Source organism: Theropithecus gelada, chromosome 6, assembly GCF_003255815.1.
Source record: "Theropithecus gelada isolate Dixy chromosome 6, Tgel_1.0, whole genome shotgun sequence".
Classification (NCBI taxonomy): domain Eukaryota; kingdom Metazoa; phylum Chordata; class Mammalia; order Primates; family Cercopithecidae; genus Theropithecus; species Theropithecus gelada.
In genome coordinates this window covers 6,275,009-6,302,892 of record NC_037673.1, presented here as the reverse complement: position 1 = coordinate 6,302,892, position 27,884 = coordinate 6,275,009, and the positions used below count along the sequence as shown (strand labels likewise).

Sequence of the window (27,884 nt, the reverse complement as noted above, 5' to 3'; positions counted from 1 at the left end):
GTCTCTTTTGGCACGTGACTGATAGAAGCACAAAGTTGTCAACAGAGGACTTCACTGTTTATAATCCATAAATGTTTTGCTTTCTTTTTGGTAGGTATCCTGAAGAACTTGCCTGGCACACAAATTTAAGTCGAAAAATCTTGAGAAAATCGCCACAGTTGGAAAAGTTTCATCAGTTTCTAGTTAGTGAAACTGAATCTGTAAGTTGATTTCTTTAGATTTGCTAGTTTCCTTAAAGCTGTGAATGCATAGATGTAGCATAGTTCTGTTTTTAGGTTCTTGTCACTAGAAGCAATGCAATAGGTGGACATCACAGTAAAGATATCTGCAGTGCTTGCACCACCTGTGATTTCTGACTATTTGTATATCCGTTGCCTTGTTTGGTTTATCTAATCGTAAAGTTTAGTAAGGATATCAGTCCCAGCTAGTTAATTTCTTGTTTCCTCTTGCTCATGTATTTGGGTGGCTGTAGGGTTGGGGATGGCTGTAGGGTTGGGGATGGCTGTAGGGTTGGGGTGAGCACTGCATTGTCATTTCCTTCTTAGGTTCACATTTCAGATGCCTATTGTCCATAAAAAGTAACATATTTTTAAGGCCATCTTGGTGGGGAATAGGTTTTTGGTTTTGTTTTTTAAAATCAATTTATTTTACTAAAAATGAAGCTTTTGATTTTACTTTTTATACTATGTGTTTTTTCTTACCATACATTCTTCTTGGTAACCGCAAAACACTTAACAGCCACAAAACACCTAAGCCCAGCTTTGGTCCTCACAGGACGGCATCTGTCTTCACCTTCTCTGTTGCCATCCACATTCCTTGAGTGCAGTTCAGGTGCTGAGATTTTTACCTTTATCAGCAGACCATCTCCGGCAAAACAGCTATTTGCTCATGAAGTAAATAATTCAATGAATGCCCGTAAAGTTTGGGTATTTGTTTGTTTTTTTTGGAATTCTTACTCTCACTTTTAAAATCAGAAGCTTCTTCCTTCCTATTTTCTAAACTACTACTTTCTAGTAAATCTGTGTGTCACCAGATTATGGTTGTTTGTCACTTTGGCTTTCTATCATTTAGGTAACCGGCTAAACTGGGCTTGTGTCTGCCTGGCTTTTCCTTCCTGAATAGTAACAAGAACCAGGAACTAAGTGCTGCCACATACCTTGTTCCATACTTGAGACCAGTGCAGGAGAGGATTCTCTTGCTCAACTTTTAATGTAGATGGAAGGCCAAGTAAAGATCAGTAAGCTGCTAGAGAACAGCTCAGCTTTGCACTTGGAAGAGAGCAGGGGGTTTGTGGGGTGTGATACACATGGATAGGTTGGAAGAGCCAGGTTTTGGTGTGTTTGGAAGATGGAGGAGATGGGAATTTAGTGTGGGGAATTTAGTGTAGTCCAGATGTAGTCCAGATGTAGGGAACTAGTGAAGGTTTTTGATTAGGAGTCAGCGTGATGAGCGTTCTTGAGATGAATGGCAGTAACCTGGGTTATGGAAAGCTGGCCACAAAACGTCTACATGGGGTGATCATGAATCTGGTGACTGTCTGCCGGGATGTCCCCATCTTACTTAATGCTTTAATTTAAACCTTGGATGGAGGGCCGGGCGCGGTGGCTCAAGCCTGTAATCCCAGCACTTTGGGAGGCCGAGGCGGGTGGATCACGAGGTCAGGAGATCGAGACCATCCTGGCTAACATGGTGAAACCCCGTCTCTACTAAAAATACAAAAAACTAGCCGGGCATGGTGGCGGGCGCCTGTAGTCCCAGCTACTCGGAGGCTGAGGCAGGAGAATGGCGTGAACCTGGGAGGCGGAGCTTTGCAGTGAGCCGAGATCGCGCCACTGCACTCCAGCCTGGGTGACACAGCGCGAGACTCCGTCTCAAAAAAATAAAATAAAATAAAAAATAAAAAAAAAAAATAAACCTTGGATGGAGACAGAAGGCCACCATATCGGGATCATACGTATAACTCAGAAGCTTGGAATCAGTGTGCCTAGTGAGTGAGTCATTACAGACTCATGCTGGCCAGAAACCCATGAGGTGAAAATTAGCAGCCATCAATGTGAAAGCCTGTATTGACAGTCACAGCCTGAGTAATGGCTGCCTGGGTGGCTGGTCATTTCCAGAAGGCCCAGCTTTTGTAGGGTTGTGATGGAGCAAAGCCTTAGCTTCAAGGTGGTTAAAATAGAGGCGTGGTTGAGGCTAGTGCTGGGCCAGGGCAGGAGGATTTTGTCTGCACCTGAGCAGTTCTGCCTTGTAACATATCCTGGCCCGCTGGAGAAGACGGGGCAGGGAGTGTAGTGAGGGATTTTAGATATTGATGGTCTAAAGATGGAAAGATGGAAGCAGTGGTTGATGTCTTCATCTGTTTGAAGGGTAGTTGTGAGAAATAGAAAGTGGACATGGGCTATGTCTGAAAATAGTGGAGGACTAAGAAACAGAATTTTAGGCAAGAAGGAAAAACCATCTGACAGTCACTTTCTGTCCTAAGTTGATGCTGTCTGCTGTCGAAGGTTTTTGTTTAAATATTTAATAGCATTTCTGTCTTTGAGAGCTGCCCCTCTAGCTTCTGTGCTCTCCTGCGACGGGGAGTTGGGATTCTGTAAGCTTCAAGTCCCTTTTCTTTCATAAAAGTTGATATTTTACCTGAATTTCTAATACTTGAATGGTAAAGCTACCATTTGTCCACTAGTGTACAGATCCATCCTCATTTAGTGTTCTGTGCGATAGTATGAGTTCTCTTGTTCTATGTAAGACTTTGTGCTGTTTTCCTGTTGCTTTTGAAACAATGACAAAGATTGAAATTCTCTGCGTTTTTTGTTTGTTTATTTTTGTAATTGTTGCTGCCTTTTTTTTTCCTCAAGGGAAATATCAGTCGTCAAGAAGCTGTTAGCATGATCCCACCACTACTCCTCAACGTCCGGCCTCATCATAAGGTAGCGTACAGCAACTAGAAACGTGTGGGCGGGCAGCTTGTTGACAGTGTCATGCCTGTTTGTTTTGTTGAAACCATTTTTTCTTAATATAATTAGTCCTTTTTTTCTCCTTTTCACTTTGGATAAAAAGTGATATGTACATATCTTAGTTTCTTTTTTTTCGTTTTTGTCCTACTTAATTTTTATGGTTTAGAAAACTATTTTCTCCCCTTTAGTTTTATTGATTTGTTTACTATATGGATTGTCTTCAGTGATGGTGATTGGCTAAATTAGGTTGAAAATGGTAGTGAACATGTATCAAGAGCTCATCGTATGGCAAGCATCGTTCGGTGCTCTTTTCTTTCCCTTTTTTTTTTTGAGACAAAGTTTCACTCTCGTTGTCCAGGCTGGAGTGCAATGGCGCAATCTTGGCTCACCGCAACCTCCGCCTTCCGAGTTCAAGCAATTCTGCCTCAGTCTCCCGAGTAGCCGGGATTACAGGTGCGCGTCACCACACCCGGCTAATTTTGTATTTTTAGTAGAGACGGGTTTCTCCATGTTGGTCAGGCTGATCACTAACTCCCGACCTCAGGTGATCCGCCTGCCTCAGCCTCCCAAAGTGCTGGGATTACAGGCATGAGCCACTGCCTCTGGCCTTGCTCTGTGCTCTTTAGGTGAATTAGTTTGCTTTATCATTCACACAGCCATCCAAGGGCAGATACTGTCACCATTTCCATTTTTCCAGATGAGGAAAAGGAAGCAAGGAGAAGTAATTGACCTGATGTTATGGAGCTGATAAGTGGCTGAGCTGAGATTTGAGCCTAGGTAGCTCTGTTCCTTAGCATTATAGTCTCATAATTCTTACTCGTTCATCTCTATAATTAGTGTCACTGGCTTCCAGTTTCATTCTGCTCCCATCCTCTTTGGAGACTGGACCTATATCATTCTGTGATTTTGGGGCAGTGTATATTATGGAATCCCTAAAAGTAAAATATGTCATTCTATAGACTCTGTAAGGAAGTATATTTAGATCTGGGAATAGAAATTGAAAACCTAGAATTGCTTTAAATTAAATGCAGAATATTTGGTTTTTTAAAAACATGAAACAGTTTCTTGCTTTGTTAATAGATCTTAGATATGTGTGCAGCACCTGGCTCAAAGACCACACAGTTAATTGAAATGCTACATGCCGACATGAATGTCCCCTTTCCAGGTATGCATTGGACTTGTGTTCGGAAGGGTAGGAATGCCACTTTGGCAGATTGTAGACAAGGAAAAGACTCTAACTTTGCCTGCTCATTTGGCCCTAAAGTCTCCTGTGACAAGCAGATGTGTTTTCTGTCTACCGGAAGTAGACCTGGACATCTTGCCTGCCACCGTCAGTAGTACTCAAAGCAGCACACTCATGCCTTGGGGGAGCTTTATTTTAGAATTATGTGTGTTTTCTATCAAAGCAAATGGTGTTTCTTTATCAAGCCTCCTTATGGAAGATAGATTTCACTCTTTGAATTTTTAATAACTTCCCCCTTCCCCCACCTTTGCTCATTATTATTACTATTATTATTATTATTATTACTTACTGCCTTACATGAAGGGCGGTAGTGTATAGTTGTTGAAAGCTACTGTCAGACTCCCTGGGTTCAAATCCCAATCGGCAAGTTACTTACAGTGTTAGACATCCCATATGAAATGGGATGCATCAGTATGTAGCTTGCGAGGTGCTCAGGAAATGGCAGCTGTTATAGTGACACCGCGCCCCTTTCTATTGAGTGGAAACAAATACCTCTCGTGATGTTTTAGAGTCAGCTTTCTTCTCGTCCTACCTTTGTTCAGGCAAACTTCTCTAGTTCTGTTTTAATAGGCATATTTGTTAGGTCTGTTTTTTTGAAGTCTTCTTTTTTACGTTATTTAAAGATAATGCCTTGACTAAAAGGCCTGCTTCACTTTTCCCTGTTTTTAGTGATTTTCTCCACATTGGCAGTAAAGAGCCTTGGTGTCCCAGCAGCAGCAGGTTCTCCTCTTTGTTTTGTGGATGTTTTGCGTTTTATACTGTTTTGAAGAGTGGCTTTGATCATAAATGTTGTCGGTATATTTGCCTTTTTGCTGGGGGTGTGAGAAGAACCAGAAATGAGCAGAGGCACACCCAGTAGAATTCTCAGCCTGCAGAGCCTCCCAGGAAGAGCTTCCGTGTTCAGGTGCTTGGGGCCCCACCCTGGGAGCCTGACTCACAGTCAGAGCAGAGTCCCGGCTCATGTTCAGGATTTTAAAACATTTGTAAGGTGATTTTGTTGTTTCTACACCTTTCTCCTCATCTTTTTTTGGTAATTAATTGTTACTAATAATAGAAAAGACATTTTTGGTGTGGTAATTGGCACAAAGTGAATAATTGTTGAATAGATGACTTCTGAGGCTTTCAAAATTCAAGTGTCCATAAAATCCATCCAGAGCCACCTGGTTCGTTTTTTTGAACCACTTAACATACTTCTAGAAAACCTTGACTGTGGGTCTGAAGTTTGGTGGATTGCTGCTTCTCACTGGCTGACCTTTAGAGGTCACATATTTCAGGATGTGACTCCATTAGGCTCTGTTTCACCTGACACTGCAATTCTGTGCCTCCAGAGGGATTTGTTATTGCTAATGATGTGGACAACAAGCGCTGCTACCTGCTCGTCCATCAAGCCAAGAGGCTGAGCAGCCCCTGCATCATGGTGGTCAACCATGATGCCTCCAGCATACCCAGGCTCCAGATAGATGTGGACGGCAGGAAAGAGATCCTCTTCTATGATCGAATTTTATGTGATGTCCCTTGCAGGTATTTCTCTTATTGGCCAGAAAGCCCAAATCCGCTAAAGAAATCAAGTCAAATAGAGACTAAATGAAGTTGTGCATGAACATGACACATTTGTACGTGAGTCTTGGGGTGCAAAGAAAGATAGCGTGAGCCAAAACCAAAAGATGGACACGTAGAGTCTTAATGAGAAGCAGCACAGCAGATGCTGGATAAAGAACAGAAAGGGATGGTTGCGATAGCCTGCAGAAAGATAAAGAGAAAAAAAAAAAAACTGAGAAAATACCTAAGAGGAAAATAGAATCTTAGAGTCATTGTGGTGTGTTTTAGGATGTTATTGCTTGGAACAATTTGTGCACCCCTACTATTTTGTATTAGTTCTTCCAATGAGTACAGTATATAAAAAAAACTTTGTCATAGAATAATATGCAATCACATTGGATTTTATGGTATTTAGTTCAATGAGAGAAATTTTGAGCAGGGTGCAGTGGTTCACGCCTGTAATCCCAGCACTTCGGGAGGCCAAGGCGGGTGGATCACAGGGTCAGGAGATGGAGACCATCCTGGCTAAGACGGTGAAACCCGATCTCTACTAAACAAAATACAGAAAATTAGCCGGGTGTGGTGGTGGGCGCCTGTAGTCCCAGCTACTTGGGAGGCTGAGGTGTGAACCCAGGAGGTGGAGCTTGCAGTGAACCAAGATGGTGCCACCACTCCAGCCTGGGCGACAGAGTGAGAGACCCCATCTTAAAAAAAAAAAAAAAAAAAAAGACATTTTGGAGTTCAAGCCCTTAAGAAATTCATTTTACTTGTGTATTTATACCTTTCTTGAGATAATACGTCAACATTTTAGATATTTAGTTTATATTTATAAAATAGTTTATTATTTTTTAAGCTAGTTTTGTTAATAAACTAAAATAGTTTATTTAGTATATTATTATAAAATAATACTCATGGTATAACTGAGTAACAGTTTTTTTAAAAGGAAAGAAACACAAGTAAAGACGTCATCTGTTCCGTTCCCATAGGAGGTGCACAGATGATGATCCCAGGTGATAATGCCTTCTGAATGACATAAGTTTGTCAAGACCAGAATCCAAAAGCTGCCACAAAACTTGTTAGCACAGAATGCAAGGTTTAAATACGATACCACATTATGGAAGAATGCCATTTTGGTTCAGTGAGTGGCAGAGTTACTGCTCATGGCAGAACTCAGTATGAAACTTGCAGCTGGTGGCTCTGAATATAGCCGAGTGTTAAAATATCTGGAAAAAGTCCTCTTGAAAGTAAAATTTAAAATAGGTCATGAACTGAAGTTTTATTTCCCCTAGGTTGCAATTTTTCAGTATTCCTTTGGGTCTCATGTTTTCCCACACCTGTTTTTTGATCAGAAAGATAAACTCGTTCCTTATATCATATTCTGAGATCTGAGAACACAGTGACCTTATGAGCAAGAGGTTGCAAGCTGGGGAAATTTCTGAAATTGTGGTGGGATTTCTACCATGCAAGCCACTAGTGTACAGCCAGAAATGCCATTGTAAAGTGGGGATTACATCTCATGGGACACTTCCATCCTGCAGACCTAGTCCCTCCTGTACATGGGGCTAGACCACCAAGGAAAATCAGCATTTACAGAGGAAGCCAGCAGAAACGCGTTACCTTCTGGGAAAACAGGATAGATAAAATTAGGCACAGAAAGTAACAAATCCAGTCTTTATTATGAAATACACATGGAAGTAACTTCCATTAACAAAAATGTGAAAATAACTTCCATTAAATAAAAGTAGAAAGTCAGAAATGTTTAACTGTGATTGTAGGAAAAATTTAACTAATATATTAGCCTAACTGTGGAAAATTTCTTATTAGTCATTATTCATGTCATTCGGATTAAAATATCGTTGTTGATTAACTGAGGTTTTCAATAGTATTTTAGGGTCTGTGTCCTAGGTCTGCAAATTAGTCTTGCCTAGTGTTTTTTCCAAATGGAAGCACATTAATATCTCTTTAGATAGCGAATGGAGTTTGCTGTTCAAATCCATTATTTTCTGTTTGAAAATTGAAGTATAATTTAAAAGTATAATACGTTAGAAAATCCCGAAAACAAAAATGGAAAGTTAATTGTAGTTGGTGAAAATGGAGATTGTTTCCTAATTGGTATTTGTAATGCTTGTTTTGTCACTTAGCTTGAATGTGACATATCTTTTAAAGTGCAGTCATCCACCTGTAGGGAGCTTTACACTCTTAAATACCTTTTTTTCCAGTGGAGACGGCACTATGAGAAAAAACATTGATGTTTGGAAAAAGTGGACCACCTTAAATAGCTTGCAGCTACATGGGTAAGTAAAACTTCATCACTGCTGACGCTGTGTGACAAGTAGATTAGCACAGATTTATTGTTATGTAACTGAGCATCCAGTCTTTCATTATAGAGCTGTAAGCATCAGAGGATGGGCAATGGCCACCTTCAGCAGTTTGATCAGAAGTTATTTGAAAACCTTTCAGGAGCAGTAACTGCACATTGTAGACCTTTCAGATAACATGTTGATGAAAAATGCCTTCTGTAAAAATTTCCTGCAACACTTCAAACATGTATTTTTCCATGAAATGACCATTTACCTCTTGATGTATGTGTTACTAATTTTTTCTCTCTGTTTTTGTTCTCTTGTATCATTGTTTTGCTAAGAGACATTTTGATCTCTTAGAAGTATTTTTCGGTTGGTTTTTTATGATGGGGAACTCTTTGTTGAAGCACATTTGGAACATTCTTAAAGAGAAATCTCATAACACAATGATCGTGTCTGTTAATGTTTGGTGTATTGTATTGTTTTTCTGTTATAGGGATTTTTTAAGTACTTTTTTCAAATACTTTTGATTATGCTGTCTATAGAGCTTTGTATTCTTTTTTTCATTTGACATGACAAATGCCATGGTCTTGCATGCAGGACTGTACTGTGCCTGAGCCAAAGCATACTAATTAGCATCCACCACAGCCAGTTATAGCAGGAGGCCTCACCTCCGTAAAATACTGTCTACTGTTTTGTGACACAGAGACAAGAGTTAGGACTGGAATGTATGATACCAAATTTTCGTAGAAATACCACATATTTAGAAAGTATGGAGGTTTTTTAAATAGTGAAATTTCATCTGATACGTTGAATTCTGTTGTTACTGAACTTTATGCTTTGCTGGTTGACATACTGGAAAAGGTTAACAGACCAGTAAGAACATTTATATAATACATTTTTTTATTAACATGAAATACTTCATATAAGTTTACTCTAACTTCACTTAGATCCCTAGAAGATTTTGTAAAAGTATAATTGTGTTATAAAAACTTGTAATGAATATGTGACATAAGTAGGTGCTTCTAATATGTGTGCTTCGTGGATATGTTTGGCCTTACAGTCATCTGATATCTCCCCTTAGCTTACAGCTGCGGATTGCAACGCGCGGGGCTGAACAGCTGGCCGAAGGTGGAAGGATGGTGTATTCCACATGTTCACTAAACCCTATTGAGGATGAAGCAGTCATAGCATCTTTACTGGAAAAAAGTGAAGGTAAGCACACTTGATGGATCTTTTTTTAACAGCATATGCTTTTCAGAAACACTGTTTTTCTTTGTGTTTTGTATTCATGTAGACCTTTTCCTGGGAATTTGTTTATATGATGAACCTCTAACTTACGGTTATGGGTTAAGGAGATGTCCTAGTTAAAAACACGTGGATATGTGGATTTGCTGTATTTTGTGAATTGATTGGAATTTGGAGGTTTGGAAACAAAAGGAGTTTTGGCTATTTTTTCCTAAGTTTGAAAGATTGTCAGATCCTTATCACTGGTTTTTAAAAATTTTTAATTGTAGTGCAATACACATAACATGAGGTTTACCATCTTAATCATTTTTGAGCCTGCAGTTCAGTCCCGTTAGGTATATTCCCATTGTTAATCATCACGACCATCCATCTCCAGAAATCTTCACGTTGCAAAACTGAAACTCTGAACTCCTTTAAACACTAGCTGCCGTCTCTCTCTCTCTTCCCTGCCCCTCACACCACCATTCTATTTTTTGTCTGTGTGAATTTGACTACTCTAGACCTCACAGAAGTGGAATCGTACTGTATTTGTCTTTTCGTGACTGGGGGCTTATTTAACTTACTGCAGTGTCCTCAAGGCTCACCTGTGTTGTAGTGTGTGTCAAAATTGCATTTCTTATTCAGGCTGAACACTATTCTGTTGTTTATGTAAACCGCATTTTGTTTACCCATCCATCCGTTGATGGACATCTGGGTTTCTTCCGCTTTTTGGCTGTTGTGAGCAATGCTGCTGCGAGCACGGTATACAAATCTCTCTCCAAGACCCTGGTTACGATTCTTTGGATATACGCTCAGAAGTCAAATGGCTGGATCATAGGATCATATAGTAATTCTGTGTTTAATTCTGGGGGGACCCCACCATGCTCTTTTTCACAGTGGCTGCATCATTTTATGTTTCTACCCCCAGTGCACAAGGGCTCCAATTTCTCTACACATTCAGGGACACTTCTTATCTGGGGCTCTTTGTTGTTAGTAGCCATCCTAGTGGGTGTGAGGTCACCTCATACAGTTTTATACTGAGGGACCGACAGATAATACAGAATATTCTGAAACAGCAACGTATTTCTACAGTGTATTGATAGAAAATATTTCTCCTTTTATGTTTTGCCAAAATGTTAACTTTTCCCATCATATTCTCCTTAGAGTCAATAATGAGAAATTTCAAACTTACCGTGTTTCCTGTACCCATGTGTGTGAAGTCAGTTGGTGCGTAGCCAGTGAGACAGGCATTTCCTGGGCAGTGCCCACCCTCTGCCATCCTTCCAGTGAGGCTCCCCTCGGCGACTGGCTGGTCTGGGTTGTGCCCTCAGCCCTGTGGTTGTTGATGCCTTCACAGTCCTTTAAGCTGGAATTTAATGTTGTGTTTATTTTCCTGCGCTTATGTAGACCTCTGTAAAGATGTCATTTCTGGATGATGTTTTTTGCATGGTCATAATTGGTGTTGGTGATACTTTATTCCAAAAGGTGTGTGAGGGGGAGCGTGGGGGACATAATGGTTTAGTTGTAGTGAAATTACTCCTTCAAGTGTGATTTGGGATTGGTTGTTAGGACTGTTGAATCCTGCTCAGATTTTTGTGTTCATTAGCTAGGAATTTAGAAAACCATGATTCCAGGCACCTTGAACAGCACAAACACCTCCTATTTCCCTTGCCACAGTCTGCTTTCAGATCCCTGAGAATGAAAATGGATTGCATTTATTAATTTGCATGCCTAGTTGCCATTTACGACTCAGACTTGAGGGCGAGCCCCAGTTCCTGGGCGTTCTCACTGCATTCTTTGCTGGTGCGCCTTGTCTTTTTTAAAGACAGCTTCTCCCGGTTTCTCGGTGAGCGGCTTTCTTAACTTGGGGTGAGCGGTCACAGCCCATCTTGTGCTGCTTAACTTAAAATGTTTGTAGATTCTTTAAGCATTTGCTACTCTCCTAAGTCTCTGTTGCCTAGTTAAGTACTCTAGGTGGTTAATTTTTCCCCTTTTTCTGTTGTAAGCTTGTAGCTGGGACCGAAAGCCAGGTCTCCTAAGTTCTTAGGCGAGAGAGGCTCTTGCCCGCACAAGCCTGTCCTTACTCATGGCTGGAATCATCCGTTGCAGGCAGGACTTGCTGACCTGAGTCTACCAGGCTTTACTTTCCTCACATTTGAGATACTTGCCGTTTGCCTGTCTCATTACCACGAAATTGTCACTGTTCAGAGAACACACTGTGTGCTCTTTAGGCTGGCTGTGCTGTAGGACTGGGTTACTTGCCTGGAGCTCTGGATGCTGTCTGCCACCCTCTCCTGTTTCCTGAACATGCCAGTGTTTGAAGGAGTGGCTTCGTGAGGGGTTGTCGTCTGAAAGCAGGTTGAATCCAAGTTCTAGTTCTCATTCCCATGGGTCTCTCTTTGCAGCAGCAGCGGGGAAGCATCATTCTCCTGAAAACCCACTGATCTCTAGTCGGGGAAGAGTGGACAGAACCTCACACACAGTGCACCGCATTTGAAAGTTAAGAGTGAGCAAGTGTGACCCAGGCACGGGGCAGTGAGGAAGAGCTGCAGGGTGAAAAAGAAAACGGGAATGCTAGTGATCAAGATTGTGAGGAGGGACGAGCAGATGTGGGATTGTCCTGGTGTACTGATGGGTTCGTCTTCATCCGGTCTGAAACTTTCTTGCTTATGGATTTTCATTGGTCTTTCTGCTTTTCAGACTGGCCGGCTGGTTCCTTTTCTTGTATTTATAATGTTACTGCTGGTTTTCTGAGTGAATGCTTGCCAGTCTTTTCAGACTTCACTAAATTTGTGGCTCTAGCTGACTTTATGTCTGTCTGTATGTGTGTTTGCAAGGTGGGAAGCATTTTTTTTTTTTTTTTTTTTGAGATGGAGTCTTGCTCTGTTCCCCAGGCTGGAGTGTCTGTATTTTTCTTGTATTTAGAATGTTACTGCTGGTTTTCTGAGTGAACGCTTGCAAATCTTTTCAGACTTTTCGGCCAGCTTTCTGCATGTGGGGGGCTGGTGTACAGTATGATGTCGCGGCCAGCTTTCTGCGTATGAGGGGCCTGTGTACAGTATGACGTCACGGCCAGCTTTCTGCGTGTGGGGGGCTTCAGACCGCATTGGAGATGCTTCCTTCTGTTCCTCTGTCAGAGGCGGTGTGCGTGGATATGGCTCTATCCAGGAAGGAGCAGACCTTGGCTGAGCCTTAAGAGTAGGTGGTTGCTGGTGATTTTGACTGGAGTGGGGTGCGTTCCCCACCTGAAAGTGCTCAACAGCTTTACTGGAGAAAGGGCAACATGGGGCAGCACTGGCAGCTTCCAACCCAGGCGCTGGGATGGGGAGGTAACACCTGATGCCTGCCCTGCTCGTTTATGAGGCCCCTGGACAGTGTTTGATGGAGAAGCCCGTCAGTGTTTGCCTGCACTGTCATTTAGTGTTAGCTTTTAAAAGGAAGAGAATGCACAAATGATGGCAGCAATCAGTCCAGTGCTTGCTTCAGAGGTTTCTTACTGCCGCTCTCTGTCTTGGGGATTCTTCTGCTTTGTTTTTGTCATTGTCCCATTTTTGTGTTTTCTGGGAGATTTGTTGAATTTTCCTCTGCTGAGAGGCTGTCACATCAGTATCTGTGCTAGTAGCCGGTCTCACCAGTTTCCTGTAATGGCCTCACCTTACAGCTTCTTGTTGTGTCACTGGTATGGACACTTAAGGCCAGTGTGTGTTCACAGCTATTATTGCATTGTTTTAAAATCGGGCTGACTGTGTCCTGATGGGCAATTTTAGGAAACTTCCTGGGACCACAAACTTGAGGTTTAAAAATTCCCACAGTTCATTTTTAGCATTATTCTGGGATGTTTGTTAGACATGCCTGCATGAAGACCCACAGCATCGCCCTAGTGTGCACTGGAATGGGGAGACGGAGCAGGCGTCCTGCAGCCCAGCCTCCTGGTTATCTTCTCGCGGAGTTAGTCTCGCGTTCGTGGCAGGACTCCTCAATGCCCTGTCATTGGAACAACTTAGAGGTGTCGTTTACATATTGTTAACGTTCGCTCATTTTAAGTGTACGGTTCAGTGATTTTTAGTAAGTTTACCTAGTTGGCAGCCCCTTACCCCAGTCCAGCTTTAGGCCATTCCCGTCACCCTAGCAGACCCTTCCTGCCCAGCACTTGCTCCCCGTTCCATCCGAACCACGTCAACCACTCATCCACTTTCTGTCGATAGGTTTGCCTTCCCTGGACATATTCTGTACATGGAATCATAATATGTGATCTGTGTCTGGTTTTTTCACTGGGCATAGTATGTTACACTTTTTTGAAAAACAAAAGACGTCCATGCTTTTGCTACACAGGTGCTTTGGAGCTCGCTGATGTGTCTGATGAACTGCCAGGGCTGAAGTGGATGCCTGGAATCACACAGTGGAAGGTAACCTTTTCTCGAGAACTTTCGTTCTAAAGAGTAGGCGCAGCATCACCGAAGTAGCAAGTTTCAAAGCATTCACGTGTGGGTAACTTGAGTAAATACTACATCTGCTGTGCCAATTAGAATCCATTTCAGAGTGTTATTTCATGACACATTTCATGACAAGTGGCGTGTTTAGTCCTGGCAGTGGAAAAGTTTTCTTTACTCCGTGTTCGGAAATAAACTCCTTTACTCTCATTCCTGTAAGGGTAGCTTTGCTTTTTTAAGTTTTTTTTTTTAAATTGGGCTGGGATTCAAGCCTTGTTTCCAATATGAAATAATTCATTACAATTTTAGGCCAGAAACAGCCTGGGGCTTGTTTAAAAAGATATCACTAGATGGAAAATGTTATCTTATCATGCTTGTACTGGTTTTTAGAATAAATGTATTTCATCTTTGTTTTTAACAGAATTTATGTATTAATAATTTGGGGATTTTCTGTAAGGATTGTTTTGTTTTGTCTTGGCAAATAATCTTCCTGTCTTTGGAGCGAATGAGAATGACCATTTGTTACCTTTGAGAGAATGGACACTGCTACCCTGTGATTTTTGTTACTGGATAGTGCTAGTAATCTGGAATGTACCCTGTGGTTCTGCAGGTAATGTCGAAAGATGGGCAGTGGTTTACAGACTGGGACACCGTTCCTCACAGCAGACATACCCAGATCCGACCCACCATGTTCCCTCCGAAAGACCCGGAAAAGCTGCAGGCCATGCACCTGGAGCGATGGTGAGTTGGTGGGGCCTCCAGGTGTGGGGAGGGGGAAGGTTAAGCCCCGTCCCTGGTGAGCTGGTGAGTCTTGTTGGGGTGAGTTGGAGGCAGCAGGTGACATTGCTGTGAGACTTGGGCTGTGCCAGGGTCAACCCCATGTGTGTGAACTTCCCCGCCAATATGGCTCTCTTGCCTGTTAGTTGCTGGCATTGAGCATTTATTAATAGTGGAATTGGCTAGAATGTAAATGGTAATGCTTAGGATATGTCAGGAACTTTTTTTTTTTTTAAGACAGAGTCTGACTGTCACCCAGGCTGGAGTACAGTGGCTCGATCTTGGCTCACTGCAGCCTCCCTCCTGGGTTCAAGCAATTCTCGTGCCTCAGCCTCCCAAGTAGCTGAGATTACAGGTGCCCGCCGCCATGCCTGGCTTATTTTTGTATTTTTATCAGAAACAGATTTTCACCACATTGGCCAGGCTGGTCTCGAACTCCCGACCTCTGGTGATCTGCCTGCCTCGGCCCCCCAAAGTGCTGGGATTACAGGCATGAGCCACTGTGCTCAGCCTTCATGAACTTTTTAAAGATTACAAAGTGGGCCAGATGTAGTGGCCCATGCTTGTAATCCCCAGCACTTTGGGAGGCCAAGGCTGGTGGATCACTTGAGCTCAAAAGTTTGACACCAGCCTGGGCAATGTGGCAAGACCCCATCTCTACAGGAAAAAAAAAAAAAAAAAATGGCCAGGCGGAGTGTTGCATGTCTGTATGTAGTCCCAGCTCCTTGGGAGGCTGAGGCAGGAGGATTGCCTGAGCTCGGGAGGTGGAGGCTACAGTGAGCCAAGATCATGCCACTGCACTCCCACCTAGGCAACAGAGCCAGACCTTGTCTCAAAAAAAGAAAATGTAAGTTTACATATTGGCCATTCTATGAGTGAGGATTGAAGACATGGTTTTTCTCTTGCATCATCTTTACAGTATTTGTCTTAATAGTAAAAGAATGCATTTTTGATTAGTTCAGAAGTGTGAATTTTATATATGTATATATATTTAGCCTTAGGATATTACCCCATCATCAGAATACTGGAGGGTTTTTTGTGGCAGTATTGGTGAAAAAATCTTCAATGCCGTGGAATAAACGTCAGCCAAAGGTGAGTTTTTCTTTTTCCAAAATGACATAACGTTTGATCTTATACATTTAAGACAAAAACTAGCCAGAGTGTAGTAGAAGTGCAGAGGAAAGAAGAGCTTCTTCCTGTGGGCAGCAGGAGAGCTGAGCCTGAATGAGGGGGAACTTCATTTAAATATCAAGTTTTCCAAAAAGCAGAAATTTCTCATAGGTGATAGTTACGTGGAGAAGTCAGTGTTTGGGGGAATGTATTCCTGCCACACTGTAAATCCAGTTATTTAATAAAAGTTGAAAAGACACGAAAAATTGCTCGGTAGCTCTGAATTGGAAGCCCCAGGTGTCTGTGCTCCAGTCCTTGTGAGTGGCTCATTTCACCGATTACAGATAGCAGAGCTCTGCTGACCTTGGCTGCGAGGAACGGTGACAGCCTTGTCCAGACCTGGCTAGAAAGATGCAGCCCGGCCTGTTTGCGATGGATCTAAACTGCCTGCTTGTTGCTTTCCAAGGCGGGCCAGGAAGCAGAGTGGTGAAGAAAGAGTGTTGCCTTCATCCTAACACACAGTCCTTTGTAATGCATCCTGTCTCACCTGTATCACGCCAGCATTATTTATTCATAAATCTGCCTTCCATGATGATAGAACCTGGCCTGCAATCAAAGTCTGGAAGTCTCTATTTCTTTAAGATCCATGCTTGAAAATTAGGACAAAAAAGCTCAGCCTATGGAGGAACAAAAAGGAAACAGTTCCACAAAGAGCTCCAGCATTTTTCTGGGGCACGGTTTGTGCAGATTAACGTTGGAACGTACAGCCTCAGACTGGCAAAGGGGGCGACTGCACTTCTCCTGCCGTCACCAGGGTTTTTCTGTCCGGTTAGAAAGTGTTTCACTTGGAGGCTAAAAGTCTCACAAGGTGTCTTAACTCTGATGGAATGTTATTTTCATGGAATCAGTCTAAGAAATTATATTGTAAAGTATTAGATACTTTGCATTCACTCCTACTAGGTTTCAGTAGCTTGTGTTTTAGACTTTGCACTTGTCACATTTTAAGTGGTCAGTGCCCACAGGCTCGTGACTGCCAGCTGCACAGCACAGTGCGGTCACAGGGGAGCCTGTCCTAGAGACGCATGCTTTAGGTTGGCCTGCATTGGGGATTACATTGACGTTTCTGATGTGTTAATACTTATGTAGAAAGGTTTTTGACATTTTTTTCAGTTCGTCCCTTATGTGTAATCTTACTTTTTAGAACAACCTATTGTCATTTTCTTATTTAAGTAATATGAATACTTCTCTCTTTCTGTTAGGGTGTCAGTTTCTTATTCATTTAGTTCAACAGATCTAGTGCTAGCATGGCCTGTGCTGCTGTTGGTCCTACTGGGAACGCAGGTAGAGTCCCCGTGGTTAGGACGCCGTGATCTTTTGCGGTGCTGAGGCCTGTAAGCACTCAGCTAGAAGTCAGGCCAGGGAGGCTGACACTGACCTTGGTATTTGAAGGTCCAGAATGAGGTTGTTGAGGTAGAACAGAGATGGGAGAACATGCCCTTGGACTCAACAAGAACGCCCCTCTGGGAGAAGCTAAGGTTGGATGGGAGGGGTGTGTGCCCTCACTGACCTGCTCACAGGCTTGGGGTTCATCTGTTTTGTTTTTTGCTTTTTTACATTATATTAACATGGCAATAAAATGTGTTCCCTGGGATGCTCCCGGCTTCTCTGCTTAGTAGCTTTGTGGCTCTGAATAAAATGAACTTGCCTGTGCTGAAATAATCCTATTTTTAAAACTTACTTCATAGGGACTGAGGAATTACGACTTTTATCAATTTTGTGACTTGTTAAAAAGGACACGTATTTTTTAAAGATCTTTAATAAAAGTAAAACATTTTGCTCATTCCCAAAGCCAAATTTAAATTATACCGTGGCCCTGATTCAGAAGTTCATTCTTTGGCAGGTGTTTCCTTGGTGCCTGGGGCACTCTGTCTTCTAGTTCCTGTGGCAGTTTGTCCAGGTACCCAGAAACAGTTCCTACTCTCCTTTCTCGTTATATATGTACTTGTCTTTTTGCCTCGCCGGGTATTTTAGAAATCGTGCTTGTTGCACTTTGTGTCCTTCAGTGTGCCTTACCCAGAGCAGAATGCACGATAAGCATTTTTTTTTTTTTTTTTTTTTTTTGAGACGGAGTCTCGCTCTGTCGCCCAGGCTGGAGTGCAGTGGCCGGATCTCAGCTCACTGCAAGCTCCGCCTCCCGGGTTCACGCCATTCTCCAGCCTCAGCCTCCCGAGTAGCTGGGACTACAGGCGCCCGCCACCTCGCCCGGCTAGTTTTTTTGTATTTCTTAATAGAGACGGGGTTTCACCGTGTTAGCCAGGATGGTCTCGATCTCCTGACCTCGTGATCCGCCCGTCTCGGCCTCCCAAAGTGCTGGGATTACAGGCTTGAGCCACCGCGCCCGGCCACGATAAGCATTTTTACATGAGAATAAGCTGGTGTTGTAAGCCTCTGCTAAGGAACAGGCTATATATGCTCTTTGTGGGATTAAGGTAGAATCAGCTTTAACGCCAAAGAAACTGTCCATGAATTTTGTTTATAATAGCAAATAGATTTAAAATGACACTTTAAAAAAATTCTGTTGTCTTTCTCTACATATAATGCTGTAGGAAACATAGAACTGATGGATTTTGTGAGCTTGTTATTTTTAACTTTTCGTAGCAGCACAAAGAATGCTGCTCTTTGTGTGTCAATGAAATTGTTCTCTATGACAGCTGCAGGGTAAATCTGCAGAGACCAGAGAAAGCACACAGCTGAGCCCTGCAGGTCCCGCAGAAGGGAAACCCGCAGATCCCTCTAAGCTGGAAAGTCCGTCATTCACAGGAACTGGTGACACAGAAATAGCTCATGCAGCTGAGGATTTAGAGAATAATGGCAATAAGAAAGATGGCGTGTGTGGGTAAGAAAGGGGGTTATGTCTTGATCTAACACTCTGGTGTCTTCACTGTCCTTTTGGATTAAATGGGATCCCAGAGCCACTGGTGGGTTTGAGGGGGCAGTGCATGTGTGGTATCAGGTTTATGCAGTGTGAGGGACGGACTCTGTGGAAGCTGGAAGGTGTCAACATCTGCTGCCGCAAACTCCATGTTGCACAGAACTGACGGAAAGGAAGAATGTACTTTTGGTATCGAAGGTTACCACCCATTACAGATTGATTTGTCTCATCCTGATTTCCTTTTTAGTCCTCCTCCATCAAAGAAAATGAAGTTATTTGGATTTAAAGAAGACCCATTTGTATTTATTCCTGAAGATGACCCATTATTTCCACCTATTGAGTAAGGATTCAGCCTTTTAAATTATTCATTTAAAGAAATTTACTATAGAGTATCAAATGCACAACTGATCACATGTAACCATTGTTTTGTATGTAGCTCTGTCTAGCTTTTTTTTTTAACCCTTTTAACTGCATATTAGAGTAGGATGAAACTTTAGAGGTTATTTACTCAACCTTTCAATTTAAGGAGAAAGTAAACTTTGTGAACATGATAGATTAAAAAAACTGATTATTTAGATTATGAATCTAAATTAGTTGTGATCCTGAACCTAAATTGCTGAGTTGACTATATAGACCAGTGGCCAAGGCTGTCTAGTTCAGTTTCTGTAGAAAAATGAAGAGCTGTGTGTGTGGGGGCTAATTAGGGACGACATAGAACATAGAGGAAAAGGGTTTAGGATAAGTCTGACATTCATTTTGTTCTTACTCATTGAATTTTAGAATCTATTTACCAGGGCGGTCACTTACTGTGTTTTGCATAACTGGTCCTTTGCATCCATTTGTAAAAGTCTATTAAAAAGTAAGTCTCGGCCAGGCGCGGTGGCTCACGCCTATAATCCCAGCACTTTGGAAGGCTGAGGCGGGCAGATCACGAGGTCAGGAGTTCGAGACCAGCCTGACCAACCTGGTGGTCTTTACTAAAAATACAACCCATCTTTACTAAAAATACAACCCGTCTTTACAACCCGTCTTTACTAAAAATACAAAAAAAAAATTAGGTGTGGTGGTGAGGCAGGAGAACCGCTTCAACCCGGGAGGCAGAGGTTGCAGTGAGCCGAGAACACGCCACTGCACTCCAGTTTGGGTGGCAGAGCAAGACTCCGTCTCAAAAAAAAAAAAGTCTCGGAAGTAGTGTTATCAGGTCGTTGTTATTGGAGTAGCGGCCGAGGGAGAGAAGTTGCACTTGTTAATTTAGGTTTCTGATCAAGTCGTGCCCCAAATGTTGCGTGGGGGTTTCAGGTAGAAGTGGATGAAGTTTAGAAGCTGGAGTCCAGAACAGAGCCCAGTGCCCTTGAACCACACTGCAGTTTTAGGGATTGAGTTCTAGAGGAGGAAAATAAGGTGTTTAGAACAGTCTACCAGATGTTGAAGTCCTTGTGTGTAAACAACACCGTTTCTGTGTGCAGGAAATTTTATGCTTTGGCGCCTTCATTCCCGAGGATGAATTTGCTGACTCGGACGACAGAAGGGAAGAAGAGGCAGCTCTACATGGTTTCTAAGGAGCTGCGGAACGTGCTGCTGAACAACAGTGAGAAGATGAAGGTGCCTGCCGCGCAGACGCCGAGTGCTGTGTGATTCAGGATGCGTGTGGCTTCTCACAGCCGCTTAGGTTTCATTTGGAGCAGACCCTGGCATCTGCCCTCCCCACCTGTAGCGACGGCTGTGGGTCCCCGAGCCTGCCCTGTGATTTCAGAGCTGTTGACTGGCACAGGGCTGAGTGGTTCCTCTACCAGAGCCCCGAATCTGGCGGCCTGTGCCTTTTCTGTGCCCCATTCCCACAGCCGGGTGAGCCTTGGTGTAGTTCTCACAGCCCGCCCTCCTGGGCAGAGAAGGTACCGAGGGCCTAGAGGCTGCGAGTACTGCTGCCTCGACCCTTGGGATTTGTCCTTTGAGACACTTCCCTTAGAATTTGGCCATTTGGGGGCCCTTCTTTCGTTTGCTTTACTGCCCTCTAAACTACGTAAACACAAGTTGCGAGTATCAGTTGGTTCTTACCGGGGTTTCTCAGTGGGTTTCTGCTTCTCCTCTCCTTTCCCATTCCATGACGGCTGCTCCATGTGGCCCAGCGTCCTTACAGGAGATGGTCCTGTGTTCATCTCTGTGTGTTTCATCTTATATTTACTTACTCATCTTTTTTTTACTTAAAGGTTATTAACACAGGGATAAAAGTCTGGTGTCGAAATAACAGTGGTGAAGAGTTTGACTGTGCTTTCCGGCTGGCACAGGAGGTAATTTTGGAAGTGGATTTGAACAGCAGTAGCCACAGATGACTGAAGCAGTTGGGAGTAGATGGGCTTTCTGGTCAGCCAGATGGTCTGAGTGGCTCAGGGCTTGGCTGGCACCTACCAGCCACTTGACACTCAGAGGTTATTGAGCTCACGCAGGGTGCTGGTTTCCCCTCGTAGGGGGCGGGTTCCACACCTGTCCAAGGGGAGGGGCCATAGTGAGGGCTGGACACGCCACCATAGCCGGAGAGCAGGCTATTGTTGGTGAATGACATCATGGTATCCCTTCTCTTTGTTCACACAGGGAATATATACATTGTATCCATTTATTAATTCAAGAATTATTACTGTATCAATGGAAGATGTTAAGATACTGTTGACCCAGGAAAATCCCTTTTTTAGAAAACTCAGCAGTGAGACCTACAGTCAAGCGAAGGACCTGGGTGAGTAGTTTGAAATGCATAGACACATAGCTTGTATTCCCTTTTAAAAGGATGACAGAAATACAGGTGGTGTACTCTGGGGCATATTTATCAGTCATATTTTTCAGTTTATTTATGGCTACATCAATTTCCAGAGGGCTCTGTAGATCCCTGATTGACAATTCAGAATGCTAAGGGTCAAAGCCATCTTGGGGTTGCTGTACTTCCCCAGGCCCTGGTGGCGCCCCGCTGCTGCCCAGCAGCCTGTGGTGTGTCTGTGTGGCATGCAGGGCTGGCCTTCGCTCACCTTGCTGGGCCAGAGGTCCGGGGAGAGGAGGGGTCGGCCTGTGAGCAGCCCTAGCAGGGCCCGCAGCCAGAGCTCTTGACCCACTTGCCTGTCAGCAGGTCGGGGGTGGGTGGAAGTAGGTCTCTGTGCCTGGGTAAATTTGTTTTTGTTTTTGTTTTTGTTTTCCCGAAGACTCTCTCACCCAGGCTGGAGTACGTGGTGCGATCTCGGCTCACTGCAAGCTCCGCCTCCTGGGTTCAGCCATTCTCCTGCCTCAGCCTCCCGAGTAGCTGGGACTACAGGCTCCTGCCACCATGCCTGGCTAATTTTTTGTATTTTTAGTAGAGACGGGATTTCACCGTGTTGGCCAGGATGGTCTCGATCTCCTGACCTAGTGATCGCCCGCCTCGGCCTCCCAAAGTGCTGGGATGACAGGCGTGAGTCACCGTGCCCGGCTGGTAAATTTGTTTTTTAACGTACACAGCCTCACAAGACTGGCTAACATGCGGATTTTAATCGCCTGTGTTAGAGCAAAGCCAGAGTCTTGCCAGCGGTTCTGACTTTTCTGCTAGCCAGCCAGAGTAGATTATTGGTCATATTGCTGCTTTTATATTTCATCACCTTCCACTTCACATCACTCCAGTGACCTTTTCCCCTAAGCATAAAAATCACTTCTCCAAGCTCTTCTAATTTTGTTTTTCTGTTGTCTTCATTCTTGTTTATTTTTTAAAATAACTTGCTGTTTAATATTTTTGGCTCAATTTAATCAAAAGTACATGAATCACTTCTTGCAGTTATGTCTCTTACTTGCGTTTAAAACTTTGCGTTCCTTCGGGATATAAAACTTGCTCTGTGGAGTCTGTCTCCCGCTGCCGTCTCCAGGCAAGAACCACAATTTAAAGTGGAGATTCTTGTAAAGGATAAGGGAACTGTTTATATACTGGTTTTCTTTTAATCCTGCACTTAGATGATTGCAGTATTGTTTTAGACAGTTTTTATGTATTTCATGCCATTCTGGGAGTTGGTGTTACATTTATTTAATCTTGAATTTTGAAGAATGAACCAGCAGTTAATCCCCGGCCTCCTTGCTTCTCCGAGTGGCTTGTCAGGTGACTTCCCTTGAAGGACCTGAATGGCTTTTGCCTCGGTCCTCTTCCAGATCGTCCCTACTGCGTCATTTGGACTTGGTTCATGTGTTCAGACGGCCTCTTTTCACCATCTAGATCCTTGAGGCCAAGAATGTAGACTATTTGTTATTCTGTTTCTTCGGAATACCTAACACATCACTAGGTGCAGAAACGTGCTCAGCGCACACATCCACTGCCTGGAAAACTTGGCAAATGTGTGTCTGTTTCTCTTGCAGCAAAGGGAAGCGTCGTGCTGAAGTATGAACCAGATTCTGCGTAAGTCAGTACAAGCCCTGTCCTTAGATGCACACGCCTTGTCATTAGCTACAGTGTTCCCATTGGTGAGGAAAGTGACTTGGGAAGGTGGGGACCTTCTTCAGGCCTTTTATGATTGTTCCTCAGAAGCAGCCTTGTGAAAACTTCAGAACCAAAATATTCCTATCATGAAGATACTGTTTCATAGAACACTCAGCTCGGGCTAAATGAAGTTTTGCTTATAGAGAATAAAATGCATAGTACTTATTTTTTAAGCGTTAGAAACCAGTGAAAATTTCTGTCTTGTACAGAGTAAGTGTAAAGATTGGACAGTTGAGTGAGGTTCTCTTCTTTTGTCCTCATGGCTGGTTCAACTGTGTGTATTGCTGACATGTTATTGCATCAGGAGTGCTAGGGCTGGAGCATGGGATTTGCTCACGCTCACGCTCACGGTCCCCACGGGACCACTGCTCCATGCTGCTTGCATGTATTCACCCTGCATCCTCATGGGGGGCCTTGGGGGAGCAGGTGCTGGTTTTGGCAGCACTTGCCAGAGGAGGAAGCCGGGACAGAAAGTTAGGTGGATTGCCCAGAGCTCCTCAGCTCATGAATGGCAGAATTAGGATCTCACCTGCAACAGCTCCCTCTTGGTGACATAAAACACCATTTCTGAGAGGTGGCAGTACAGTGGGGTCCAGGGCTGACTGGGATTTGGGTGAGTGAATAGGTAGAACCACTGTACAAATTTCTTTGGGAAGTTAGTGTTGGACCGGGGATCCAGTACTAGCTTGAACGAACCACCACAGTGCAGATCCTGAGTAGGAGCAAGCTGGGGGTTGGGGCGGGCCCAGCCAAGGAGGGAAGGAGGAGGGCCAGGTAAGAGGTTGGCAGGGAGGCCGAGGGGCCGCATGTCCTCAGGGTTCAGGCTGTCAGGCTGCCAATGTGGAGAGAGGACAGGTAGGGGCTGAGGTGGGAGGGGCAGGCACTTGGTGAGGGAACAACAGATGGATGGGCTGTGGAGGTCAGTGAGGCCATGCGCATGGGCACCTTGGGGACCTGCTGGAGGCGGATGGTGTCTGGATGGTGAAGGGGCAGGAGCATCTAGTGATTGATGGCTTCTGGGTGTTTTTACAAGAGTTTGAGTAAAGACACATAAATGGTTTTTAAAATAACAGTCCCATGTGGCCCACATAGAAAACATTGGGATATTTTAAGGTGTGGATTCACTTTTCCATATTCAAACTTTTCTACTTGGTAAAATACACAGGTGAAAAGTCAACTTCAGGAATAATGATTTTTTTTTTTTTTTTTTTTTTAAAGAAGATGGGAGTTGGGAATTCCTTATATTTTCCTCTCACCTCTTGAAACCAACGTAGTGCCCCTGCTTTACATTAAGAAAAATGGAAAGGTGATTAAACATGGCCGTTAGGAACCTAAAATCTAGCTCAGAGTCCCGTATGAAAGAAATTAGGTAACTTGAGAGAGGTTGGAAATAGTGGCTTCCATCTCTGTTGGGGCATTGATGCCAGCTGGCTGGACAGGTGGAGCCCGGAAGGTAGGGAGGGTCGGAGCAGGTTCAGAGAGGCGGGGATGTTTTTGACTGTGGGTAACACTGCATGCTGGGAACGGAAATGAGCACTGTGTGCCCAGCAGGGCTCAGATTGCCATGTGGGGTCCCTGCAGAGCAAATCACGCAAAACGCTGAGCATCAAAAGGATGGGTGGTCCTGGGTCCTGCTGTGGCAGCCCTGCTAGGGGCCGAGTCTCCCCGCCTCTCAGGAGCCTCAGTTCACTTAGGAAACTTAGAGGTGAGCTGCGAGGAGCCTGTCGAGAAACGCTTCTCATTTAGTGGGGTGAGGTGACACAGGGCGGGGGGACAGTAAGTTAAGTTTGAGCAGGAAGTATGTAGAAATTCCAGCACTGAAAGTGTGTGTGAAATCTGTAGATTTGGGGCCTACTCCATTGTGAACTTAAAGAGGCAAGGTGAAAGTGAGGGTAAGAATCTTATTCAGGACACGAAGAAGGAAGCTAATCTCCCTTTGAGAAAACCTGCCCCTTGGATCACAGATGAAAATGTCCTCCCAGTAGTTTTGGGAGTTTTGTGGGTATGGGTTTTCTGTGGTTTTCTTTTTTAAGCAGTTGCATGTTATATCTCGTTCGATTTAGTTATGGGAATGTTTAATGTTCTACATGAAGCCACTTTCACTTGCAGGAATCCAGATGCTTTGCAGTGCCCCATCGTCTTATGTGGATGGCGGGGAAAGGCCTCCATTCGAACTTTTGTGCCCAAGAATGAGCGGCTTCATTATCTCAGGATGATGGGGCTGGAGGTGTTGGGAGAAAAGAAGAAGGAAGGGGTTATCCTCACCAGTGAGAGTGCAGCCAGCACTGGACAGCCAGAGAGTGAGGTGCCTGAGGAACAGAGAGCAGGAGAACCCAACAGCCCAGATGCAGAAGAGGCCAACAGTCCGGACGTGACAGCAGCCTGTGACCCTGCGGGCGTCCACCCACCCCGGTGAGCAGGCCCAAGGCAGTGGGGGCCCACATCCCTCACACGCAAAACTGGCCTCTTCGTGTCACTGGTGTCTGAAACCAAATCCAGAACAAGCCTGTGGCCTGTGAAGCGTCTATTTCTAATGACTGCAGACTGGTGGGACGATAGGAGGCTTCTGAATGACCAGGACTGCTTTCTTGTGGAGCGGATGAAAACATATTCTTTTAGCGTGTTAGAAATCACTCGTTTTACTTTGTTTCTTTGGCCAAGCTGGGTCTAGTCTTTCTGTTGCTGGGAATAGACATTCAGAAGTCGTACTTCTATCAAGAAACAGAACTCCCCTTGCGGAAATTTCAGGTCTCTTGTTAAGCCTGTATTGGTCTTAAGGTCCAGTATTTTTTTAATTATTACTTATAGAAAGAATCTATAAATTCCTGGGGAAGTGTGTTATAAGCTTTAATAATTACATTGAGTTACACATTAGTGGTGTGACATTAACATGCGGTGGGGTTAATATCTGAGGCCTCAGATGACTGTGCCTTTTGGAATAAAGGGTAAAATAAACTCCAGAGTAAGAGCTGTATTGTGAATTGTCATACTTATTATTGAGGGGGACTTATGTGCTTTTATTGAATGGAGTGCTTTACAATTTTTATTTTTAAATGGGGTTGGGATCCTTGAAATATTTAAATAAAGTCATTAATGATAAAATATATACGTGTGATTCTTGTTTTCGCTCTTAGGAAGCAGAAAGAACAAACTGACTTTCGGCTAAATGGCAGTGTTAGAATACATCCTTGTTTTCTCCAGTGAAAGCAGTTTTACTGTGAAGGCTGCTGTCTCCCTGTCTACCTCATTTTGTGTGTTGGTCTGTACAAACACCGACCACACACTGCCTTTGGTGGATTTGTCTCTAGAGTCTCCACTCTGAAATACTTTGAAGCTCTGTGTCATGAAGTGCTCCTATTTCTTTTTCGCCCAAATTCTCCACTGAACATTTCTCTGCATTTGCATTTGCATCTTCTGGTGTGTTTGCATGTCACTCATTTTTTTCTGAACCCTTTGACAGTAAGTTGCAGACGTGTTCCGTTACCCCCTTGCTCCTATGGTATTTCCTGGAAACAGAGGCCCTCTCTGCAGCTCGCAGCATAGGCGTCAGAAATGCAGATGCAGGTCAACCAGCAAGCTCGCTCCAGCGGCCCGGTAATGTCTTCTGCAGTCACAATGTTCAATTTTTGTCTGGGGTGACACCTGTTGCCTTTGGCGGTCTTGTCTCGAGTTCAGTCCAGTCTGAAACAGTTCCCAGTCTGTCTTTTATGACTGAGACAGTTTTGCAGGATACCGGTCAGGTAGTCTGAATGTGCTTCAGTTTGGGTTGGTCTAACGTGTCCCTGTGATTTGTGCATTTTTGACAGGAATACCACAGAGGCGGTGCTGTGTTCTTTTCGCTGCATCATGTCAGGAGGCTGATGATGTTGGTTTTTCTCTTTACAGTGCTGGGGAAGTTTTTGTGGTGTTGTGTTTTGTTTTATTAATATGGTGTCTGCCTGCTGAGTTTCTCCACTGAAAAATTTGTAAGTATTTTGCAAGGAGACATTTCAAGACTCTATTCCTCTCTCTCATCAAACTTTTAGCTGCCAGCTTTAGTGTTTCTTGATAATTCGCCTTGGCCAGTTTTTACTGCGATAGCTGCAAATGATTTTTCCCTGTTTTTCCTCCCTTCTACATCATTAGTTTTCATTCTACATAGAATAAGCACACCTCTGTCCTTTATTCATTTCTATCAGTATGGATTCAAGGATTCTATTTTATTCCGTCATTTGTTTATTTTTACTGTCATTTATTTTGGTTCTCGGGTTGTCCCGGAATTGGCCAGTGGGAAGTGTTTCCAGTCAGTTTCAGTGTCCTTGTACCTGCCCCATTATCGATAAAGGATACTTGCTGGTCCAGGCCCTGGACTGGGGACACCGGGCACGTTGGGGACCTGGGGGCCACACAGGTGTGTGGGGATGGGGTTAGTGCTCTCGGCATCCTTGTCCTCCCTCAGCCCCCAGAACGTTTAGGGGAGTGAGATCTTGGTCTATAGAAGGAGATTGTTGGAAGATACTTCTCTGGGGAAACTGTCCAGCTCCAGAAAAGCCGTAAGATAGCGGCCTTAGGGTTCCTGGGAAATGGCCCACTCTTATCACCCTGTAGCTACGCTCAAAGCAAGGAGTCACTTCCTCACAGCACTGCCTGTGAGCACCTTGCCTTGTTAGAGTAGACAACCCCGGGTAACCAGACCTGAGGGCAACCAGACCTGTGAGCACCTGAGGGCAGCCTCCAGCATTGGACACAGAGGTCAAAGACAACAGAGCAGCAGCTAGCAAGCACAGACCACACAGGGAGAAGAAAACTTAAAACTTGATAAATAAGGTGGACAGTTACGGTGCATGGATAAGCCTGAGGAAACATTCAGGAGAAGACTGTTCCTAACCTGAAGGGTTTTCTTTCTCTAACTTTAA

The 27,884-nt window shown here is 43.9% G+C and overlaps 1 protein-coding gene across 2 annotated transcripts in view; it reads left to right on the top strand.

The window, feature by feature from the left end:
* The window catches only part of NSUN2 (NOP2/Sun RNA methyltransferase family member 2), a 34,033-nt gene extending 7,938 nt beyond the window's left edge, over positions 1–26,095 (top strand). For both annotated transcript variants that reach the window (XM_025387518.1, XM_025387517.1), the window contains 16 exons: positions 95–200; positions 2,856–2,927; positions 4,035–4,119; positions 5,526–5,718; positions 7,956–8,030; positions 9,121–9,251; positions 13,596–13,669; positions 14,304–14,434; positions 15,466–15,562; positions 18,292–18,476; positions 18,760–18,852; positions 19,979–20,114; positions 20,720–20,800; positions 21,102–21,240; positions 22,869–22,908; positions 25,099–26,095. In XM_025387518.1, the coding sequence (XP_025243303.1) occupies positions 95–200; positions 2,856–2,927; positions 4,035–4,119; positions 5,526–5,718; positions 7,956–8,030; positions 9,121–9,251; positions 13,596–13,669; positions 14,304–14,434; positions 15,466–15,562; positions 18,292–18,476; positions 18,760–18,852; positions 19,979–20,114; positions 20,720–20,800; positions 21,102–21,240; positions 22,869–22,908; positions 25,099–25,405 (1,945 nt within the window). In that variant the 3' untranslated portion in view covers positions 25,406–26,095. The remainder of the gene's footprint in view (positions 1–94; positions 201–2,855; positions 2,928–4,034; positions 4,120–5,525; positions 5,719–7,955; positions 8,031–9,120; positions 9,252–13,595; positions 13,670–14,303; positions 14,435–15,465; positions 15,563–18,291; positions 18,477–18,759; positions 18,853–19,978; positions 20,115–20,719; positions 20,801–21,101; positions 21,241–22,868; positions 22,909–25,098) is intronic.
* The last annotated feature ends 1,789 nt before the right edge of the window (positions 26,096–27,884 follow it).